The sequence below is a fragment of the Sus scrofa genome, chromosome X (genome assembly GCF_000003025.6).
Source record: "Sus scrofa isolate TJ Tabasco breed Duroc chromosome X, Sscrofa11.1, whole genome shotgun sequence".
Classification (NCBI taxonomy): domain Eukaryota; kingdom Metazoa; phylum Chordata; class Mammalia; order Artiodactyla; family Suidae; genus Sus; species Sus scrofa.
Window position 1 is genome coordinate 41,283,938 of NC_010461.5, and position 21,779 is coordinate 41,305,716.

The following is a 21,779-nucleotide window of genomic DNA, read 5'->3' on the forward strand; positions in this document are numbered from 1 at the left end:
TTTGTCGTAATCCTCTCTGTTCATTGAATGAATGAATTTAATTTCAAACCAATGCTTTAAATATTGTGCATGGTCCAAGGGCTTCATAGGAAATGGATCCAGAGGACTAGTCCATTTATCCAAGCCCCGAATCTAGATTTCAGGTTAACGGTGACAATTTTGCTTTGCAAGGCAATGAACACACCTGGGACTTGACCTATATATTTATAGATTATAGTCAAGTTTTAAAGGAAGTGGGGCATTATAAAGATATTCTGCAATAGTTTAAAAAGATGATAAAAGGACTTGCTAATTACCCGGAGTATGTATAGTAACTGTACTTGAGTTTTCTAGTGGAAAAATCTAGTGATTAGTTTTTTTTTTTTAATGAGAGAATGTGAGGAATTAAAACCATACCATCACTCACACATAATAATCTAGGAAACTGGCACCATAAAAACATAGTATTGACAGGCAATGATTAAACATACCAGAAACAAAATAAGGAAATCTCGTAATCACACTCATCTGAGTAGATTTAAGGTATTACATTTAAAAGGACACATATTGTGCTTGTTATTGCTGTTTGTAAATCACGGTAGTAATCCAGAGGAGGATACTAATAAGGGGTTAACGTAGTCATTAACTTTGCAGCTAAGCATCTACTTAGAGTCAGGATGAGGACTCGAAGATGTAACTGAATTTGAAACAATAAAGTTTATCCTGTAAAAAAGATGCAGCTTTGGAGTTCCTGTTGTGGCTCAGTGGTTAACGACTCCGACTAGGAACCATGAGGTTGCGGGTTCGATCCCTGGACTGGCTCAGTGGGTTGGGGGATCCAGCGTTGCCGTGAGCTGGGGTGTAGGTTGCAGATGCGGCTCAGATCTGGCGTTGCTGTGGCTCTGGCATAGGCCGGTGGCTACAGCTCCAATTCGACCCCTAGCCTGGGAACCTCCACATGCCTCGGGAGAGGCCCCAGAAAAGGCAAAAAGACAAAAAAAAAAAAATGCAGCTTTGGAAGGAGGTCCCACTGGGACACCACGGGTTAAGGATTCAATGTTATCTCTGCAGGGGCTGGGGTTGCTGCGGAGGTGTGGGTTCGATCCCCAGCCCAGCACTGCTGCAGCTATGGCATAGGTTGCAGCTGCAGCTCAGATTCGATCTCTGGCCCAGGGAACTTCCTTTAAAAAAAAAAAAAAAAGAAAGAAAAAAAAAAGACGCGGGTTTGGAAACGAAATGATTTTTATAAATTGCAAACTAAATTATTCACAAGACAGAAACCAGCCTTGCTCAGCAATCCTCCATATGGACCCTCCGTGAGCAGTTTATCAACTCCGGGGAGCAGCTACTTAAGAATTCTTCCCTCCCCTCGACCCTCCTCAGCCCCCACCACGGTGAAGGAAAGGGTGGTCCAAAGACAGGGAAAATCCAGCCGAAACCCCAAACCTACCTGTAAACCCACAGGCTTCCGCCAAGAGGAACGTGCTCCAGGACATCAGGAAGAAGAGCGCCGTCTCCAGCAGGGGGAAGCAGTGCAGCTTGGTGAACTTGGTCACGTCCGCCTGTCAAGGAGCCATCTCCAGCCACAAGCATCCAGGTCACCGAGAACCACGCTCTATCAGCCCAGGACTGCTCCCTAAGGGCGGTCCTTTGCCCCTAACGCTTCTTTTGGGGCCCCAACGTTGCTGCTTGGTTTTTACAATAAACAAAATGAAGCTTTGGAGTTCCCGTCATGGTGCAGTGGTTAATGAATCCGACTAGAAACCAGGAGGTGGCAGGTTCGATCCCTGGCCTTGCTCCGTGGGTGAAGGATCCAGCATTGCCAGGAGCTGGGGTGTAGGTTGCAGATGCGGCTCAGATCCCGCATTGCTGTGGCTCTGGCGTCGGCCGGCAGCGACAGCTCCGATTGGACCCCTGGCCTGGGAACCTCCATATGCCGTGGGAGTGGCCCAAGAAATGGCAAAAAGACAAAAAAAAAAAAAAGAAAAGAAAATGAAGCTTCCCAGTAGAAGAGACGTTCCCAAAGGCGGGTAGAGGAGGGAGGAGGGGGGATGCTGTTTAGTGGGCACACGGTTTCTGTTGGGGATGGTGAAAAGGGTTATGGGATTAGGGGGATGGACCCTTGCACATTGGAGGCATCCAGCCCAGTGTACCAACACTGTGGATATACCTAATGCCACTGAACTGATCGCTTAAAATGGTTAAAACGGCAAGTTTCATGTTATGTGCGTTTTACTGCAATTTAGAAAAAAACCAATCATGTAATAAAACCACAAACCATTGAACTGTACACTTCAAATGGGTGAACTGTATGGGATGTGAATTTTATCTGGGTAAGGCTGGTTTTAAAAATTAAGCTTTCCAAAGAAACTAGAAAGGGCTCTCTGTGCTCCTTGCAATGCCCACATTTCTGCGAGACACAGTCAAGGCCCGAGGTGTGGCGGGCAGGTTAGTTCTGGCAGTGCTGGGAGCACCTCAGGCAGGCCTGGGAAGATGAGGTGGGGAGACTCTGACCTCTGTGGGCCATTAAGGCCTGAGTCCATAGCAGGTGCCTAGTGAGTGCGTGAGAATGAAGTGTGCGAGACTCCAGGGGCAACTCCGGGGTGCTGGTGTCACCTTCTGGGATCAGAGAGTCCCCTCCTAATACTGCCATTCCATGGTGGGCCAGCTTAGAATCATCTCATGAGTGGTTTCACTGAGCAATCTAAGTTCCCAGGGCATCAAAAGGGCCTTTATGAAGAAAGCAATCTATACAGCAGAAACTGACAGAACATTGCAAATCAACTATAATTAAAAAGAATTAAGGAGTTCCCGTCTTGGCGCAGCAGAAACAAAGCCGACTAGGAACCATGAGGTTGCAGGTTCGATCCCTGGCCTCGCTCAGTGGCTTAAGGATCCGGCATTGCCGTGAGCTGTGGTGTAGGTCACAGACGCAGCTCGGATCCTGCGTTGCTGTGGCTGTGGCGTAGGCCGGCAGCTACAGCTCCGATAAGACCCTTAGCCTGGGAACCTCCATATGTCACGGGTGCGCCCTAGAAGAGACAAAAAATAAATAAATAAAAAACCAATTCTCTCAAAAAAAAAAGAAAGAAAGAAAAGCAAGAAAGCAATCTAAATCTACACAGTCCAGTATGGTAGCCACTAGCCTCATGTGGCTACTCAGCACTTAAAACGTGGCTCGTCTGAATGGAGATGTACTGTAAGAGCCAAACTTATGCCATAGTTCAATGATTTAGCACAAGAACTGAATGAATAAAATCTCATTAATAATTTTATAACTTTTGGTAGTAATTTATATATTGACTGCAGGCTGAAATGTGGCTCCCATTGCACCTGTGTGGGACACAGGTGAGCTAAATGCCACTGCAAGAAGATATGATGGACTCAGCACATCTGGGGAAGGGTTCCCTGCTCATTCTACATTTTGCTTCTATGTTGGTTGGCTGGTTTTTAAGTCACTATTGTACAGTTCTTGCCTTAAGGAAGGCCACTTTGCTGTCATTCTCACAGACGGTCCCTGGCTAGTTATGGCCATGATGGCCCCGTATGGCCCACAGCAGTGGAAACCAGCAGCAAGGCTGGGGCTAAAGTACTTCCCAGCTTTCCTCCCAACCTCCTGAAAGCTGCTTCCTCGTTCCCAGCCTTCTCCTCTCTTCTCACCCCACGCCCCCCACCCCATTCATGCTCCCTGCAAGCTCCTATCTCCAACTGGTTCATTGGAAGGAGAGAAAACCCAAAGATGAAGACAGAGCTAAGCTGAGACATACACTTGCCAACATTTTCTCAACCTCTTAGCTCCTAGCTCCCGTCGACTATCAGGTTTCCCCAAAGGGTGACACTTCCAGAGCCCCCCAGCCCCCAGTGGAACAATCAATGGAAGATTCACTTCTGAAAGGGCACATTGAGAACTTGCTTTTCACAGGTCTCGTGCCACCTCATCATACTGAGGCCCAGGACAGACACTAAGAAAAGGATATTAGAGCAGTCACAACCCCAGTCACAGCTCCCATGGTAAAAGAGCCGCTAAATATACCTAGAAAAATGCCAACTGACTTAAAAAAGGCAGCAGCATCAAAGGCATGAGTGTTGAGCCCCGCTGGCTGGTAGGCAACGATAGACCTGAAGGGAAAAAAAAAGAGTTAAAAAAAAACACTGGGTGATATCCTATGGTATTTGTCTTTCTCTTTCTGACTGACTGAACCCAGGATGAGAGTCTCTAGTTCCATCCGTGTTGCTGCACATGGCATTATTTCGTTCTTTTTTATGGCTGTGTAGTATTCCATTGTGTATATATACTCCATCTTCCCGATCCAATCATCTGTCGATGGACATTTGGGTTATAGCACTGAGAACTATGTCCAGATACTTACAACGGAGCACGACAATGGGAGAAAAACATCATGTATACGTGTATGTGTAACTGGGTTCCCATGCTGTACAGTGGGAAAAAAGAATTGTGTTGGGGGAAATAACAAAAAAACAACAACAAAAAAACACCAGGCTGGTTTTACACCATGGTTACATAAAAGTCTGGACAAATACAGTGATCTACATACTCTGCAGGGCCCTCCCCACGGTGCATTCCTTGAATTTCCTCTGCAGCCACCATGCTATGCTGGTAGCGGCATTCCCACTGCTGCTGACTGGCCACAGCCACGCAGCCACATCCACCGAGTGGATAAACCTCATTTGGAAAAACGCCTAATTCAATGTTTAACACGTTTAAGCTGGGCCTCTGAATTTAGCCCAGAGCGTTCAGGAAGCCAGAGTTTCTCGTCCCAGGCGGAAACACCGTTACTTACGAGGACAAAACAATGGCGACAGCATCATTGAGGACGCTTTCTCCAAACAGAAGTGCATAGAGGTCCACGTCCGCATGCAGTTCATTAAATATCGCCAGTACGGTCACTAAAAAACATGGGCCCAAAGCATATAAATTAGTTGCAGTTTCTGCCTTTAAGCCACTGATGACAAATTTAGGGAAGCAATTCTTATCTCTAGCGGGATAGGATGATGCAGGCAGGGAGTCAAAGACCAGTGGTCTATGGCAGAGATGAAAAAATGACAATCTTAATCAGAACGAGAAGTGATATGATGCTTGGTTTTAATAATGCTGCGCTTTCCGGTGTAATCTCATCACACTTTGAAGACGCCTCAACTGCAAAACTTAAAAAATAATCACAGGAGTTCCCGTCGTGGCTCAGTGGTTAAGAAGCCCGACTAGGATCCCTGAGGAGGCGGGTTCAATCCCTGGCCTTGCTCAGTGGGTTAAGGATCTGGCGTTGCCGTGAGCTGTGGTGTAGGTTGCAGAGGCGGTTCCGATCCTGCGTGGCTGTGGCTGTGGCATAGGCTGGCAGCTGTAGCTCTGATTCGACCCCTTGCCTGGAAACGTCCGTATGCCATGAGTGTGGCCCTAAAAAGCAAGCAAACAAACAAACCAAAAAACACCCACAATCAGACTGCCTTTCTCGTGCAGCAGATTAAGGATCTGGCCTTATCACTGCAGTGGCTCAGGTAGCTGCTGTGGTGCAGGTTTGATCCCTGGCCCAGGAACTTCCACATGCTGCGGGTGCCACCAAAAAAAAAAAAAAAAAAAAAAAAAAATCACAATCAATGTGACTTGGCTCTACTGGTGGGCTGAAATCTCATTGAAGGCAGAAATGCTATCATACTAGTCACTGTGCTCCTGGATGCCAGCATAGGGTTGGGGCACAGAAAAGGCTTTTTTACTAGAGGTTTGGGAAATAATGAAAAGTCTTCGTTTGTGACAGACTACACATAATTACATTTCTCCCAGTTTTCACATTTTGTAGTCATTTCAAAATCAGCTCTTCTCGGAGTTCCCATCGTGGCGCAGTGGTTAACGAATCCGACTAGGAACCATGAGGTTGCGGGTTTGGTCCCTGGCCTTGCTCAGTGGGTTAACGATCCGGCGTTGCCGTGAGCTGTGATGTAGGTTGCAGACGCAGCTCGGATCCTGCATTGCTGTGGCTCTGGCGTAGGCTGGCGGCTACAGCTCCGATTCGACCCCTAGCCTGGGAACCTCCATATGCCGCGGGAGCGGCCCAAAGAAATAGCAAAAAAAAAAAAAAGACAAGAAAAAAAAAATCAGCTCTTCTCCAGACCAGCAGATCTCATACTGATCTCAGGACTCCTTTACACCCTTAAAAATTTTGAGGCCCCCAAAGAGCTTTAATTCTGTAGACTATAGCTATCAACCCTGGTCTGTATTGATTAAAACCCAAAAAGTACATATTTATTCATTTAAATGACAAGCAAACCCATTATATGTTAACATGTTTTTAATGAAAAAATAATTATATCCCCCCCAAAAAAAGAGCAAGAAGAGAGCCATTGTTTTATATTTTTTCAAATCTCTGTAACATCTGCAGTAATGGAAGATAGATGGTTCTCATATCTGTGCATCTGATCAACAGAGAGTCCATATCACACATTATGCAGACCCTGGAAAACGCCATTGACTGTACACTTGTGAAAGAACGAAAGTAAAAAGCAAATAATATACTACTACTATTATTGTTTGCCTTTTTAGGGCCACACTCACGGCATAGGGAAATTCTCAGGCTAGGGGTCGAATCAGAGCTCCAGCTGCCAGCCACAGCCACAGCCACAGCCACTCGGGATCCGAGCCACGTCTGCGAACCTACACCACAGCTCACAGCCATGCCAGATCCTTAACCCACTGAATGAGACAAGGGATCAAACCCACATCCTCATGGATGCTAGTCGGGTTCATTCTCACTGAGCCACAGCAGGAACTCCGCTACTATTATTAAATGAGTTATGACTTTATGGAACCCCTGAAATGGTTTTGGAGTTTCTCAACTTTGGTCCCACTGACACTCAGGGCCAGGTAACAACTCTATTGTGGGGGCTGTCCTGTGTACTGTGTGTATATGTACATATTTTTTTTTTTTTTGCTTTTTTAAAATGACTGCACCCGCAACATACAGAAGTTCCCAGGCTAAGGGTCGAATCAGAGCGGCCACTGGGGCTATGCCACAGCCACCGCAACACTGGATCAGAGCCACATCTGCAACCTACACTGCAGGCTGCAGCAACGCCAGATCCTTACCCTACTGAGTGAGGCCAGGGGTCGAACCTGCATCCTCAGGGACACCACGTTGGGAACCCATTAAGCCGCAACAGGAACTCCTGTCCTGTGCATTTTAAGATAGTTTAGCAGCATCCCTGGCCTCTACCCACAAGATACCAAGAGCCCTGCACACTCTCCTCAAGACATCCAAAAATGTCTCCAGATGTTGCCAAATGTCTACGGGGGGGTGGGGGCTCGAACTCAAACCCAGTTAAGAACCCCTGCTCTAGATATATACACACAGGCAGGGTTCTCTCTCCACACTCACACCCGACTACCTTCTGCTTTGTTAGTTTCTGCCACAAGCACTTGAAACACTCAACTCAGTTCCCCAGCTTCGCCTGCTATGAGTGCCGCCGCTTCCTGCCTGGAAGCAGGTGGAGACTGGATGCGGTGCAGTCAACGGGCCTCCCTGGGGCAGCTAAGGTGTGTCTGAAACCCAAGGGGGATGCACCAGAAAGACCAAGTGCCTGGATGCCTGATTACAGTGGGAGCCGAGGCGCCAGCGTCCGGCCCTTAGCCAAGATAAACAGCTATCTGTTTAAGCTGGTATTAGCCAGATTTTTCTGTTATTTACAGCCAAAAGCATTACTAACTCATCTGACTAGAAAATAAAGCCAAACAAATATTTAGCAGTACCGTAAGTCAACCATTCTTTTAGCCATCATATCCAATCTAAGAAACGGAACTGTGCCAACCCCTCTGAGAAGCCCTCCCACTCCGAATACGTTCTGTCCCAATCTCAAGCCCCTAAAAGTAACCAGTAACCTGATTTTATAATCATTTCCTTGCATTTCCCTATAGTTTGACCACTCAGTGTATATCCCTTGACGCTATCATTTCGGTTTTACCCATTAAAAAAAATTGTTTTTTTTTCTTTTTTGGCCACCCTGTTGCAAATAGAGTTCCCAGTCCAGAGAGCAGACCCAAATTGCAGTTTCCATCTACGCTGCAGCTGCAGCAATGCCGGATCCTTAACTCGCTGTGCTGGGCCAGGGATCGAACATGCATCACAGCTCTCCAGAGATGCCACCCATCCCGATGTGCCACAGCAGGAACTCCTCGATTTTATTTTTTTTTGTTTTTTTAAATTTTTTATTATGGTTGATTTACAATGTTCTGTCAATTTCTATTGTACAGCAAAGTGATCCAGTCACACACACACACATTCTTTTTCTCGCATTATCCTTCATCACGTTCCATCACAAGTGATTAGAGATATAATTGCTTGTGCTCTACAGCAGGTAATACTATCATCTCTTTTACTTGGGTTCCCCCCCCCCATTTCCTTTAGCTTCTTTTGGAATATTAATCAAGTTTCATCTGCTTTGCGACCCTCTTCTTCGGGTATGACTTCATTATCTGTAACTCTATTATTCAGATGCGTTATCCCTATCTTTTCTTACATTTACACGAAGTTCAACCTCAGTCCATTTCGGCTGCTCATCGTAAGTGAAGTGGGTTGGGGTAGAAAGCCCAGAAGAGCTTTCCTGATCTCATGGCTCTAGAGCTCCCTCTTCTGGTTCTATGTTGAAGTATTAAAAATACGGCCTCAGAGTGCAGCCACCTCTCCCATGCTGAGATGGGCTTCCTCTGGGCTCCTCCACCGTGAGTATCTGAGCTTTCTTTCTCCTTTAATGCCCTGACCATCAAGGTCTGTGGTCCTAACAGCTCATTTTTGGCAGCGGCTCTGTCTTTACAGCGAGATCGTCGCATGGGATTTTCGGAGGGACCAGATCACTCCAGCAGCCTCATACCTCCTCCCGTCTCCTTGCCCTCGCTGGCAAATTGAAGCCTGTTAGGCCTCCTCATAGTATGAACTATTATTATCTGATATGCCCATTAAATTCTTCATCCCAGGGGGGGGGCTCTCCTTTTCAGTGTGTGAATACTTGTGGGGAATTTCTGGGTTCCCTGATGATCAAAATGATCCGCAGCCCCCACCCCCGCCCCCCCGCCCGGCCTCCCCCAGCACAGCTGCTGTTCTTATTCCCCAACTCTCACTGCTACTGGTAGTGTGACCCCACTAGTTGTTATTAGGGGATTCGTGGCGACACTCTGTCACATAGTTGAGTTTCTGTGTTTTTCTCTTTGGCTGTCCTGATGTCTCTGTGTTTGTCAGGGATGAAGGGAGATTCTCAAACTATCCACATCACAGCTTCCTTTTCAAAAAGTTTAATTCACTTGTTGAGAGAAAACAAAGAATGATTTGAATGTGAAAAATGTCAGCTGTATCAGGAGGCTGCTCCAGCTAATTACAAACCTAGACAATGAAACCACTACTCTAAGCATTCAGATGCCAGCCAGCCATCCTGAGGGGCATTGGCAGGAGGCAAATTTCCTAAAGGACAGACATGTCATCTTCCTAACACAAGACACAAGGTCAGGAGCTCCCGTCATGGCTCAGCAGTAACGAACCCAACTAGCATCCATGAGGATGCAGGTTCGATCCCTGGTGTCGCTCAGTGGGTTAAGGATCTGGCATTGCCCGGAGCTGTGGTGTAGGTCACAGACACAGCTCAGGTCTGACGTTGCTGTGGCTGTGGTGTAGGCCAGCAGCTGAAGCTCCGATTTGATCCCTAGCCTGGGAACTTTCATATGCCTCGGGTGTGGCCCTAAAAAGACCAAAAAAAAAAAAAAAAAAAAAAAAAAGACATAAGGTCAATCTCTTATCTCCACTCTTAAAAAGTTTATGAAGTTATACAACAGAAGTGCCATTCCCCACATGATCAGTTTATTAAGGTATATTATATTTTTTGGTACGGACAAAAAAAAAAAAAAAAAAAAAAGGCAGCCATGAGAATGACCATCACTCAGTGAGGGAATGATCGAATACACGGCGGTAAAGATAAAAAAAAAAATTACACACCAGGAGAAATCTTTAAGGAGGAGGCTAAAACTAGTCCCAATTTCCTGGATTATTTATCACATAACCATGTGTGTGGCTCCTCACATAAAGCCCATGACAGTTAAATGTCTGTGTCACCTTGACTGAGCGGGTACACAGATATTTGACTCCACATGGTTCTGGGTGTGTGTGTGTGTGTGTATGTGTGTGTGTTTCTGGGTGAGAGTAACACTTGAATCCGTGCGCTGAGGAAGGTTTCCCTAGAACAAAAAGGCAGAGGAAGGGAGCATTCGCTTTCAAATTGCCTTTCTCTGCCTGTCTTTGAAGCCAGCCCCCAACCACGGCACTGGCTCTCCTGGGTCTTCAGCCTGTGGACTGCACATCTCGGGACTTCTTAGCCTCCGTAATTGCACGAGCCAACTCCTTATCATCAATCAACCTCTCTCTCTCCCCCACTCCTGCTCTGCACCACGCATATGTGCACACACACACACACACACACACACACACACGGAGTCTCCTATATGTTCCGGCTTCTTTGAAGAACCTCAACTAATACTAAACGTTCACTCTATGTTGTCATCATGTGACATAAGAATTGTTTTGTTTTTCACCCGATGTTGCAGAAAATTTGACAATGATAATAACGACAAGGTCTTACCATGAACCTGGCACTAGGCTAAACATTTCACGATCTCGTCTAGTCCTCATTAAAAGCCCTGGGTGGGTAGTAGTATCATGCCCCCCAATTTAGAGAGGAGACGACAGGCTGCTTTCTGCTGTCGTATCACATTTCTCCCCAATCTCAGTGGTCAAACTCAAGAGGGGTTTTGTCTGTTGCTCATGCAATACGGTCACTGGGGGTTGGTACCAGTGGCCTCTGCTGTTCTCAGTCACTCAGGGACTCAAGGCTGGTGGAAGCTAATCGCAACAAACAGAGCACAGGCCTGGCAGCCCCGGAGACGCAGGTCCCAGGCCGTAGCAGTGAGGGTCTTGGCAGGAAACAGATGAGCAATGTGAGGACTGTTTATAACGTGGTTATTTATAGAAGCGTGGGGAGGGAAGCCCCAAGGGAGAGGGCAGTACTTACGGCCGATCAAAGCGAGTTCTTACACCATCCCTGGGCCCAAAGGGTCCAGGGAAGGAGTGACTGCCAGAACGGGCGAGGGTCGCCCACGGAGCCGTGACCTTGGATCCAGGGACACAGCCAGCCCCACAGGGCCCTTGCATGTCTCCCCTCCTTCCAGTCTCCCACTGGTGCTCTGCTGGGAGCAAATCCAGTGGGAAAGAGGAAGGCAAAGGAAGCTCTGAAAACTCGCATACACGTCAGCCTCCCGGTACTAGGAGGGTGCAGAAGGGTGGTGAGTAAATCCAGAGGGGCAAACAACAGCATCCAGTGTAGCCACCAACTGGCCATGAGAACGTAGTGCATGGCAGAGCCCAGAGACTTGGTAAAGTGACAGCTTGGGCTACGTGATTCCCAAAAGCCATTGTGACATCCATTCATTCAATCGTTCGTTTGTCTGTTTGTTTGCTTGCTTTTTAGGGCCACACCTGCGGCATATGGAAATTCTCAGGCTGGGGGGCAAATTGGAGCAACGTGGGATCTCAGCCGCGTCTGTGACCTACACCACGGCTCACCACCACACCAGATCCCCAACCCACTGAGCGAGGCCAGGGATCGAACCATATCCTTATTCCTGAGCCACAACGGGAACTCCCAGGCACTGTGACTTTTATTTTTTTTTTAATTTTTATTTTTTTTAGGGCTGCACGTGCGGCATATGGAGGTTCCAGGGCTAGAGGTCACATTGGATCTGGAGCCACTGACCTACGCTACAGCCGCAGCAACACTGGGTCCTTAACCCACGGAGCGAGGCCAGGGATCGAACCTGCGTCCACATGGATGCTAGTGGATTCGTTTCCGCTGAGCCATTACGGGACCTCCCACTGTGACTTTTAAACAGTTTTCCTAAAATACTCCTGTACCAGTAGTGAAAAATACTGCACGGTTAACCTATTTATCTATGATAATAAATGCTAGCTTGCAGAATTAATAATGATAACAAGCACTTTGCACTGGTCTGCATCTGGCTATTCTGAATTTCCCTTTCTTATTTTCTCTGCCCACCACCTGAGCAAGCCTGTGCCCAACCACGATGAGGAATGTGGGTGCTGATAAGCAGAAGAAGATTTTGAGTGGGGGTGGGGGCAGCAGGCAGGGGATGACAGACTGGGTAAGTGGCTTCTAAAGGCAAAGAAGAAACAGACTGCTCCCCCCACCCTCAACAGCTGGGCCCTTGGAATCAGAGAGAACAGGGTCACAAGAGCTGTTTCCAAATGGACATGGCCTGAGAAATTACAATTCACTGACTGAAGACTGCTGGCACAGGGATCGAAAAGCAGTGGGAAGAGTTCCCTGGTGGCTCAGCAGGTTAAGAGGCAGGTATTGTCACTGCAGTAGCCGAGGCACTGGTTTGATCCCTGGCCTGGGAATGTTTGCATGCTGCAGGCACAGCCAAAAACAAAAACAAAGCAGTGGGGGAAAACAAAATCAATGAAGAGCAGAAAGAGGAAAAAGGAAAAATCAAGACCCTGAATTGGTTCATTCAACTAACCTTTCCTAAACGCTTCATCTGTGTACTAAAGAGTACCTAGCACTTGCAAACACTTGGTACAAAGCGCCCGGTATTACTGTGTACAAAACGGCCTGGACTCAAGGGCTGTGTCAAAAGTGCAGGCATAAAGGAAGAGTAACCAGGCGAGTGGTGCATGTGAACTTGGTCTCAAAGACTCAGCAGGAGTTCCCGTCATGGCTCAGTGGTTAACAAACCCGGCTAGTATCCATGAGGATGTGGGTTTGATCCCTGGCCTCGCTCAGTGGGTTAAGGATCCAGCTCTGCTGCTGTGAGCTGGGGTGTAGGTCGCAGATGTGGCTCGGATCCCGTGTTGCTGTGGCTGTGGTGGAGGCCGGTGGCTACAGCTCCGATTCGACCCCTGGCCTGGGAACGTCCATATGCTGCAGGGGCAGCCCTAAAAAGACAAACGACAAAGACAAACAAAAAAAAAAGACTAAGCAAAAGACTGCCTGGGTGGGGCACCTAGAGCATTACTCTCTGACCACATGGCTCCCAAATTCCGAAACACTGTCAGGAAACTGATGCACGGGAGATCCTACTGGCAGGGCAAGAACTCAAACCACCAGCTGCAACTCCATATCCCACATTCTTTTCACAAACCAGGGGGCTTCCACCAGCCAAGTCTTTGGTATCCATTGACTTCACGTGTGTCAGAAAATATGGGGGTACGAGACATCAGTGGGTTTTGGAACATCAAGAGTTTTCCATGTTGTCTACACAGTTGTCACACAGTTGTCACACAGTTGCCACACAGGTGTCTAGAGCTGTGCTACTGAATGTGGTCATGACTAGCCATAAGGAGCTAATTAAACTGACATCATTTAACACAAAATACTTCAACATTCCGTTCTTTGGTTCCCACTACCCCATATTTCAAGGGCTCCACAGCCACACCACGGCTACTGGCTACCATACGGGACTGGGTAGATTATGGAATATTTGCATCACCACAGAAAGGTCTACTGGGTAGCCCTGATCGAGCGGACCCCCGAGAGGTACCGTGAAGGGGGGCTGGGCTGGGAATCATAGTATCTTAGAGATCATGACTGCCCAGAATGTTAGAAGGCATCAAAGACATTGAAGAGACCTTTCCATCTGTACTAGGAGAACAAGATCAGCTCTTTCTCCATACATTTCTTTCCCTACCATGTCCTCCCAAGAGTTTACATTTCGAGGAAAGAATCGCTGTTAACTGCTTTACGCGAAGTGGTTTAATTACAGGGTTCCAACCTGGACAGGAGAGCTGTTTGGTTTGTTTGTGTTGGAGCTGCAGGGGAGGAAAGGTGTCTAATGATTCTGCTTTTAAGAACCGGCTCAACTAACACTTGGAAAATACACAGTAAGGGATTTATGAATAGCAGCCACATCACGGGGTGCAGGGACACTACACAAAAGGACTTTATGAATTAAACTGCATTTGCTCCAGTTACTGGTGTGCATGTCGACGAAGCAAAGGTAGGATTTAAACCAAATGACATGTTTCCTACAAGAAGGCAAAAGCACACCGCTGAGAAGAAAAGACGGTCTCAGTGTAAAAATCAGGACCAAATCAGACGTTCTAAAATCAAAGGCAAAAGGGCTATACAGGTGGAAGCAACTCAAGCGGTCGCCGGCAGGAGGACGGATCACAAAATGCAGGCTATTCCTACCAGGGGATATTGCTCCGATTCAAAAGGAAGGACCTTCTGACATGTGCTACCACTTGGATGAAGCTTGAGGACAATACGCTAATGCAAGAAGCCAGATACAAAAAGACAAATACTGCATGGTTCCACTTACACGACGTACCTACAGCAGCCAAGCCCCAGACAGAAGGTAGAAGGGTGGTTGCCTGGGACTGCGGGAAGGGGGATGTGGGGCATGGTTTAATGCCCCCACATTAAAGAGAGTTTCGGCTTTGCAAGATGAAAAAGTTCTGGAGACTGGCTGCACGAAAATATGAATATACCTAACGTACCGAACTGGACCCCTAAAAATGGTTAAGATGGTATATTTTACTTTATGTGGGTCTTTTAAACAACAACAACAATAACAGTAATGACAGGGAAATGCAGGTCTCTTCCTCCACGGTTCCATGTTAATACTACACTCTTCTGCTGTCACAACCTTTTTCTCTGAATTTTTTAAGATTTAAATAACGTTGCTCAGTGGGTTAAGGATTCGGTGTTGCTGTGAGCTGTGGTGTGTAGGTCGCAGATGTGGCTCGGATCCTGCATGGCTGTGGCCCTGGTGTAGGCTGGCAGCTACAGCTCCCATTAGACCCCCAGCCTGGGAACCTCCATATGCCGCAGAAGTGGCACCAGAAAAGGCAAAAAGACAAAAAAAAAAAAATTTAAATCACGGACTATCGTAATGACAAGACCAAAGAGGCAAATACCTGGGTCAGTGGCAGAGATGATGGCTCCAAAAAAGAGACAGTCTGTATAGTAAAACTTATCCGAGAGCTGCCCCACGATCTTCATCAGCTTCACCACACCATACATGAGGTTTCTGCAAGAAGGGAAGGTAAACTGTGTTAGAATTAAAAACGAGGGGAGTTCCCGTCATGGCTCAGCGGTGAACGAACCCGACTAGCATCCATGAGGTTGTGGGTTCGATCCCTGGCCTCCCTCAGTGGGTTGAGGATCCAGCATTGCGTGAGCTCTGGTGTGGGTGGCAGACGCAGCTGGATCCTGCGTTGCTGTGGCTGTGGTATAGGCCAGCAGCTGTAGCTCTGATTCAACCCCTAGCCTGGGAACCTCTACGTGCTGCCAGTGTGGCCCTAAAAAGACTAAAATAAAATACACAAAAAAAGAAAATTCTCCTAAGAAAGTAACGTGGAGGATATGCCAGCAGAGGAGCACTCGCTACTGTACTTCTAGAGAGATCGGTGAAAACACTGGGCAGCTGCTGTGGTTGGACACTTACCAGGAACATGTGCAAATAAGACTCTGGCACCACAGCTCTGGTCTGCAGTTTGTATCATCTTTCTGAAACATCTGAACATTGCATTTTTTAAAACTGCGCTTACAACTATAAAGTATGGTTCTCAATTAGTAAAGTATGGTTCTCAATTAGTAAAGTATGGTTCTCAATTAGCAACAAAGTTAAGGCATTTGGAGCAACTGAGTGCTAGGGAAGAAAGGACTAGAAAGAATGCTGCAGAATGGGTAAATAAATTGCTACCAAAAAACAAACAAACAAAAAAACCAAAAACCCACAATACTCCTAGGATTCTGAGACCATGCATAAAGTCATGGGGATGAGTGGACTAGATGAAGATGGAGAGAAATAAACATGGGTTGGCCACTGAAATCCAACTGGGCAATCTTCTCACCAAGAATTATTTCAAAGAAGGGAAGAGAGGCAAAACTCTCTAAGCATCCCATCGAAATATCAGCACACCCACTAATATATCTGGCTTATCCCTCTTAGCGTGGGTTGGGCAGGCCAGCAGCAGCCCTCCTTATGCTGTGCAGAATGTGATACGGCCCAAGAAGGAGCACCAAGTTAACATTTCAGCGTGGCCAGAGCACGTTTCCTCTAAGACAGCTGACAAATGAGAAGTGAGGAGAGCTAAAAGGCCTCGTACTTGTTAAGGGAGCGCGCGCGCGCGCGCGCGTGTGTGTGTGTGTGTGTGTGTGTGTGTGTGTGTGTGTGTTGCCAGCAGCTGTAGGGATTAGGGGAATAAAAACAGCCAAAGAATAAAGTGAAATTAAAACAATCCCATTTAAAATGGCATCAAAAAGAATAAAATACCTAGGAATAAATGTAACCAAAAAAAAAAAAAAAAAAGCCACAGAATAAACTCACTGTATCCAACAAACCAACTGTCTTTTTTTCTTTCTTTTTTTTTTTTTTTTTTTGCCATTTCTTGGGCCGCTCCTGCGGCATATGGAGTTTCCCAGGCTAGGGGTCGAATCGGAGCTGTAGCCGCAGGCCTACGCCAGAGCCACAGCAACGCGGGATCTGAGCCGCATCTGCAACCTACACCACAGCTCAGGGCAATGCCAGATCGTCAACCCACTGAGCAAGGGCAGGGACCGAACCCGCAACCTCATGGTTCCTGGTCAGATTCATTAACCACTGAGCCACGACGGGAACTCCAAACCAACTGTCTTAATAAGATTCTTGATGGTCAGGACCATATCATTGCTCATCTTTGCACCCTGGGCATCTAGAACCGAAGCTAGGAGCTCAAGAACTCCACTGAGAATTGATCCTTTTGAGAATAAATAGCTATGACTTAAATGTTTGCCTACTGTGTGCTGGGTGCTGCTCCAGATACCGAAACAGTTCTATTTCCATTCATAGGAACTCTATGATGCCGAAGTGATTTGCTCTTTGTTGCTTCTCAAAGGCTTCTCTCATCTACCTTTCAACTATTTCTTGAAACTAGTTTCCTTCCTCCCCATTTCCTTCTACCATAAGCTGAGACCTGGCAGTTTTCCCCATCTTGCCTCCGGTCATCACCAGTGCCAGTTCCTTAACCTGTGGCTCTTCAGTGGCTGGTCTCTCTTCAGGACAAGTCCAAACCTCTCCGTTTTTGGTTGCACAGCCTCCTCCTTTTATCTCCAGCTTTCCTGCTCAGGTTTAAAAGTTAACTCAACTCCCTACCTGATGCAGATTTCCTTAGTTTTTACCTAACATTCCCCCCCCCTTTTATTTTTTGCTATTTCTTGGGCCACTTCCGCGGCATATGGAGATTCCCAGGCTAGGGGTCTAATCGGAGCCGTAGCCACCAGTCTACGCCAGAGCCACAGCAACTCGGGATCCGAGCCGCGTCTGCAACCTACACCACAGCTCACAGCAACGCCGGATCGTTAACCCACGGAGCAAGGGCAGGGACCGAACCCGCAACCTCATGGTTCCTAGTCAGATTCGTTAACCACTGCGCCACGACAGGAACTCCAGTTTTTTTTTTTTTCTTTTTTTTTTAACACCCCCTTTCTGATCCAGGATCCCATCTGGGATCCCGCCACCACATGTAGTCCTCTCTCTTTAGACTCCACTTGGCTGTGACAGTTTCTCAGACTTTGCTTGTTTCTGAAGATCTTGCGGTTTGGAGGGCACTGGTCAGCTATTGTGCAGAACGTGGGACTTGTCTGATGGTTTTCCCTCGTGGTTACAGTGAGGTTAATATGTTTTGGGGAGGAAGACGCAGCGGTAAGGTACCCTTCTCATCACAAATAACCAAGGGCAGAGAATATCAACATGACTGATGATAGGTTTCGGTGTCAATCTGGATCACCTGGCTGAGGGAGTGTTTGTCAGGTTTCTCCACTGGGAAGCTACCCTTTCCTTCTTCCTTTTCATGCTGTACTCTTTGGAAGGAAGTCACTATGCATGGCCCACAGTCAAAGAGAGGAAGGGTTAAGCTTCATCCCGTTGAGGGGGGGACGGATTTGCCTAAATGACTTGGAATTCTTCTGCACAGATCTGTCACTTCACTTCTCCCCCATTTATTTATTCACCTGATCATTTATTTATATAGACTCAGAGCTATGTGTTTTATACTTGGGGTGGTAATCCAAAACAATGTCATTTATTTTGTTGTTCTTTGGCCATGGGGGGGGGGGCGGGGGGCTTTCAGGTTCACGCTCTGTGCCTTTGACAGGCCCCACATCCTTTCGCTTATTTGTTTTCTGAGCACTTTCTTCCTTTCTGGCCCTGCAAGATGATCCATTGTCATCTTGTATATTTGCTGCCTCAGCCCTAGAAGCAGCCATTTCTGCAAAGGAGCCTGGTTCTTTTAATCGGAGAATGATATTAGGAACCAAGATCTGGGAGTTCCTGCTGTGGCGCAATGGGATTGGCAGCATCTCTGGAGCACAGGAACGCAGGTTCAATCCCTGGCCCGGCACAGTGGGTTATGGAGCTGGTGTTGCTGCAGCTTTGGCGTAGGTTTCAATTGAAGCTTAGATATAATTCCTGGCCAGGGAACACCATATGCCTTTGGGAGCCCCCCCCCCCAAACAAAACCAAACCAAAAAACCCAAGATTTGGGGATTAGGTATAATATTATTTCATGTAAATGAACCCTTATTTTAAATAGCCACATGTGGCCAGTGTAGCTCTAGATCTTACTTACGATCATCAGAAACATCAAAAATACTAGACTCTGGTGGTTGCCAGGGACTGGGGGGTGGGAGAAGTGGGGAAATGTTGCTCAAAGGAGACAAACTCCCAATGATCAGATTAATAAGTTTGGGGATCTACCATCCAACACAGTGATCAGAGCTAATGATACCCGCATCACATATGTGAATGTGGCTAAGATGTTCTCATTACAAAAAAGAAATGGTACCCAGGTGACAGGATGGAGGTGGCAGCTAATACTATGGCGGTAATCATGCTGCAATTTATAAATGTGTGAAATCAACACACTGTACACCTTAAACTTACACAATGTTATGTGTCAATCATATCCCAATATATCTGGGGGAAAATACTCAACTCTGTGGACTTATGTGCATCTCATGTTCGGATAATTCAGTTTTATGACAGAGTCCCTTACCCGATGATGAAGCAGGAAACGGCAGTCCCCAAGAAGGCATAGGCCAGAATAGAGCCGAGATTTCTGAAAAAGTGTCTCTGAATAAGACAAAAAAGCAAGAAATTCCATGGTGAATCTTGACAATGAACATTAGACACACTACAAGTCTCCAAAAAGTGAAGCTTTACTCACTGGTTCTTTTACATCGAGTAACAACTGAAGTCACTCCTGATTAATGCTGTTCAGCCTTAAAACATCATGATTTTTTTCAAAGTTTATTGTAGTTCATTTACAATGTTGTGTTCACTTCTGCTATACAGTAAAGTGACGCAGTTATACATATATATATATATATATATATATACACACACACACACACACACATTCTTTGCTTTTCTTTCTTTTTTTTTTTCTTTTTTTTAGGGCCACACCTGAGGCATATGGAGGTTCCCAGGCTAGGGGTTGAATTGAAGCCGCAGCCGCCAGACTACGCCACAGCCACAGCCACGCGGGATCCAAGCCTCATCTGCGACCTACACCACAGGTCACAGCAATGCCAGATCCTGAACCCACTGAGCGAAGCCTGGGATTGAACCTGCCTCCTCATGGATCCTAGATGGGTTCGTTAACCGCTGAGCCACGAAGGGAACTCCCATATACACATCCTTTTCTTATTCTTCTCCATTATGGTTCATCACAGGATACTCAATACGGTTCCCTGTGCCACACAGTAGGACCTTGTTGTGTATCCATCCTACGTATGATGGTTTGCACCTGCTCATCCCAAACTCCCATTCCTTCCCGTAAAAACATCACAAAATATTGTCCTCCCAATCACTGAGCAAAAAAAAAAAAAAAAAAAAAAAAACTATTCTGGTTGATTACATTCAATTATATGGGGGGGGTGCGCGTGCATGAGTGCAGGCGAATGCACACGCATTTACGACTATGTGTGTTCAGAAGATTAACCATTTCCAAAGATTTTGCCCAGGTGATTCAGTTAGTCACTGCCAGTTCTGGTGGTACCTTAGAAGAATATTACAGACATAAGTTTGAAACTAATAAAGCATGAAAGTGCTATCCAAGGAGCTTTCTGCTTAATTCAGCATCAGAAAACACAGTGTCCTAAGTATCTGGCTCATGGCATCTGAGGTGTCTCCTGCTGTTTATCTGGATTAATCTTTGGAACCTGGGAAAGAGGGATAATAGAGAGAGAAATGAAACGTGGTTCCACTTAAGATGGGCAAATTTATTGTGGACACATAACACACACACAAATACATAGACATACTTGTGTACTTATACCAAGAAAAGAACTAGCAATTATCCAGGTGCAATCATTTCGATGCTTCTGTACATTTGTTCAGTGGTTACACATTCCTGCTGTACAGCACAGGGAACTATAGCCAATCACTTGTGATAGAACATGATGGAAGATAATATGAGAAAAAGAATGTATGTACATGTAGGTATGACACTTGGGTCACTTGACTGTACAACAGAAATTGACAGAACATTGTAAATCAACTATAATAAAATTTTTTTAAATACACACATACACACACAGATTTACTTCTCATAAATAATTCAGCCTGTGGATATTCTGATGGGGAACAGCCCTATTCTTGGGCCCCTGAGCCATGCTGCTTATTTCTCAAGGCATAAAGCTATTCTCATTGGACAAACAGAACGATTTAAGAAAAACAGACAAAATCTCCAAACACCCTAATTAAGAACCAGGAATATTTCACATAAAAACTGTAAAAGATTATGCTTGCCTCCCAAACCAGTCATCGTCCTCAGCCATTTTTAATGCTAATGCATTTGTACATGTCTACACACACAAACACACACAAAAAAATCAACAACGGTGAGCCCACTTGCTTTTCAAAGCTCCATGAAGTGCTTCAACCAGGGAGAGCTAAAAGTACATCAAGGACAAGACATGCGACCAACGAAAGTCACGTGAAGTACCCGAGAGCAAAATTTCACCCCTCGATACGCTTTCCCTTGCCACTCAGCTTTCTCTGGCAGAACCATTCCTGCGGTTGGTTTGAATATACTAAGTCAATTTCATATTCATGATATCAGCCAAAGCAAAAAATGAGACATGTCAATCCACCACCAAAAATGCATTCACAATATATTCTAAAATCACCCCCACACGTAGCCACAAATGACCCATCCCTGTTCACATTCGCTGATGGGAACTGGAATTTTACTGCACCTTCAAAAGGCGTCACATGCCACTTAGCCGTGTGTTAGTACACCTGCCACTTAACAGTATACTTCATATTTTACAAAGTACTTTCTCATATATTAGCCCATCCAATTCTCATGACGACCCGAAGGCTCAAAAGGGTGACGTGAGCTGTCTGAAGTCACAAGCCCCCTAAACCACAGCGCCAGACCTGGAAAGCAGGTCTTCTGACTCCAGGGCACTGCTGCACGAGATACCCTTCTTGATTCCCCCATGTCCTTCTTGGGAAGAAGGTATCTAGTGGAATCCTGTATCTTTCATCCTCTTCTTATCTGGCCCTAACAGTTCATCGTCATGCGTGATTCACATGGTCCTGACTGGTTCAGTCTCTCCCTTACTCTTCCCTCTCCATCATAAAATGGCAAAAAGAGACAAAAGGAGGTGACACCTGCTGCCAAAGCCTTCAAGGACGTAAGCCAAAACCAGCTCAGGAGGAGAAGGTTTGCTTCCCATGAAAATCT

At 46.3% G+C, this 21,779-nt stretch overlaps 1 protein-coding gene across 2 annotated transcripts in view; it reads right to left on the reverse strand.

The window, feature by feature from the left end:
• SLC9A7 (solute carrier family 9 member A7) overlaps positions 1 to 21,779 on the reverse strand; it is a 165,725-nt gene that overhangs the window by 50,630 nt on the left and 93,316 nt on the right. For both annotated transcript variants that reach the window (XM_021080387.1, XM_021080388.1), the window contains exons 4-8: positions 19,080 to 19,156; positions 14,961 to 15,073; positions 4,782 to 4,887; positions 3,957 to 4,098; positions 1,430 to 1,535 (exon numbers count right to left, since the gene is read on the reverse strand). In XM_021080387.1, the coding sequence (XP_020936046.1) occupies positions 1,430 to 1,535; positions 3,957 to 4,098; positions 4,782 to 4,887; positions 14,961 to 15,073; positions 19,080 to 19,156 (544 nt within the window). The remainder of the gene's footprint in view (positions 1 to 1,429; positions 1,536 to 3,956; positions 4,099 to 4,781; positions 4,888 to 14,960; positions 15,074 to 19,079; positions 19,157 to 21,779) is intronic.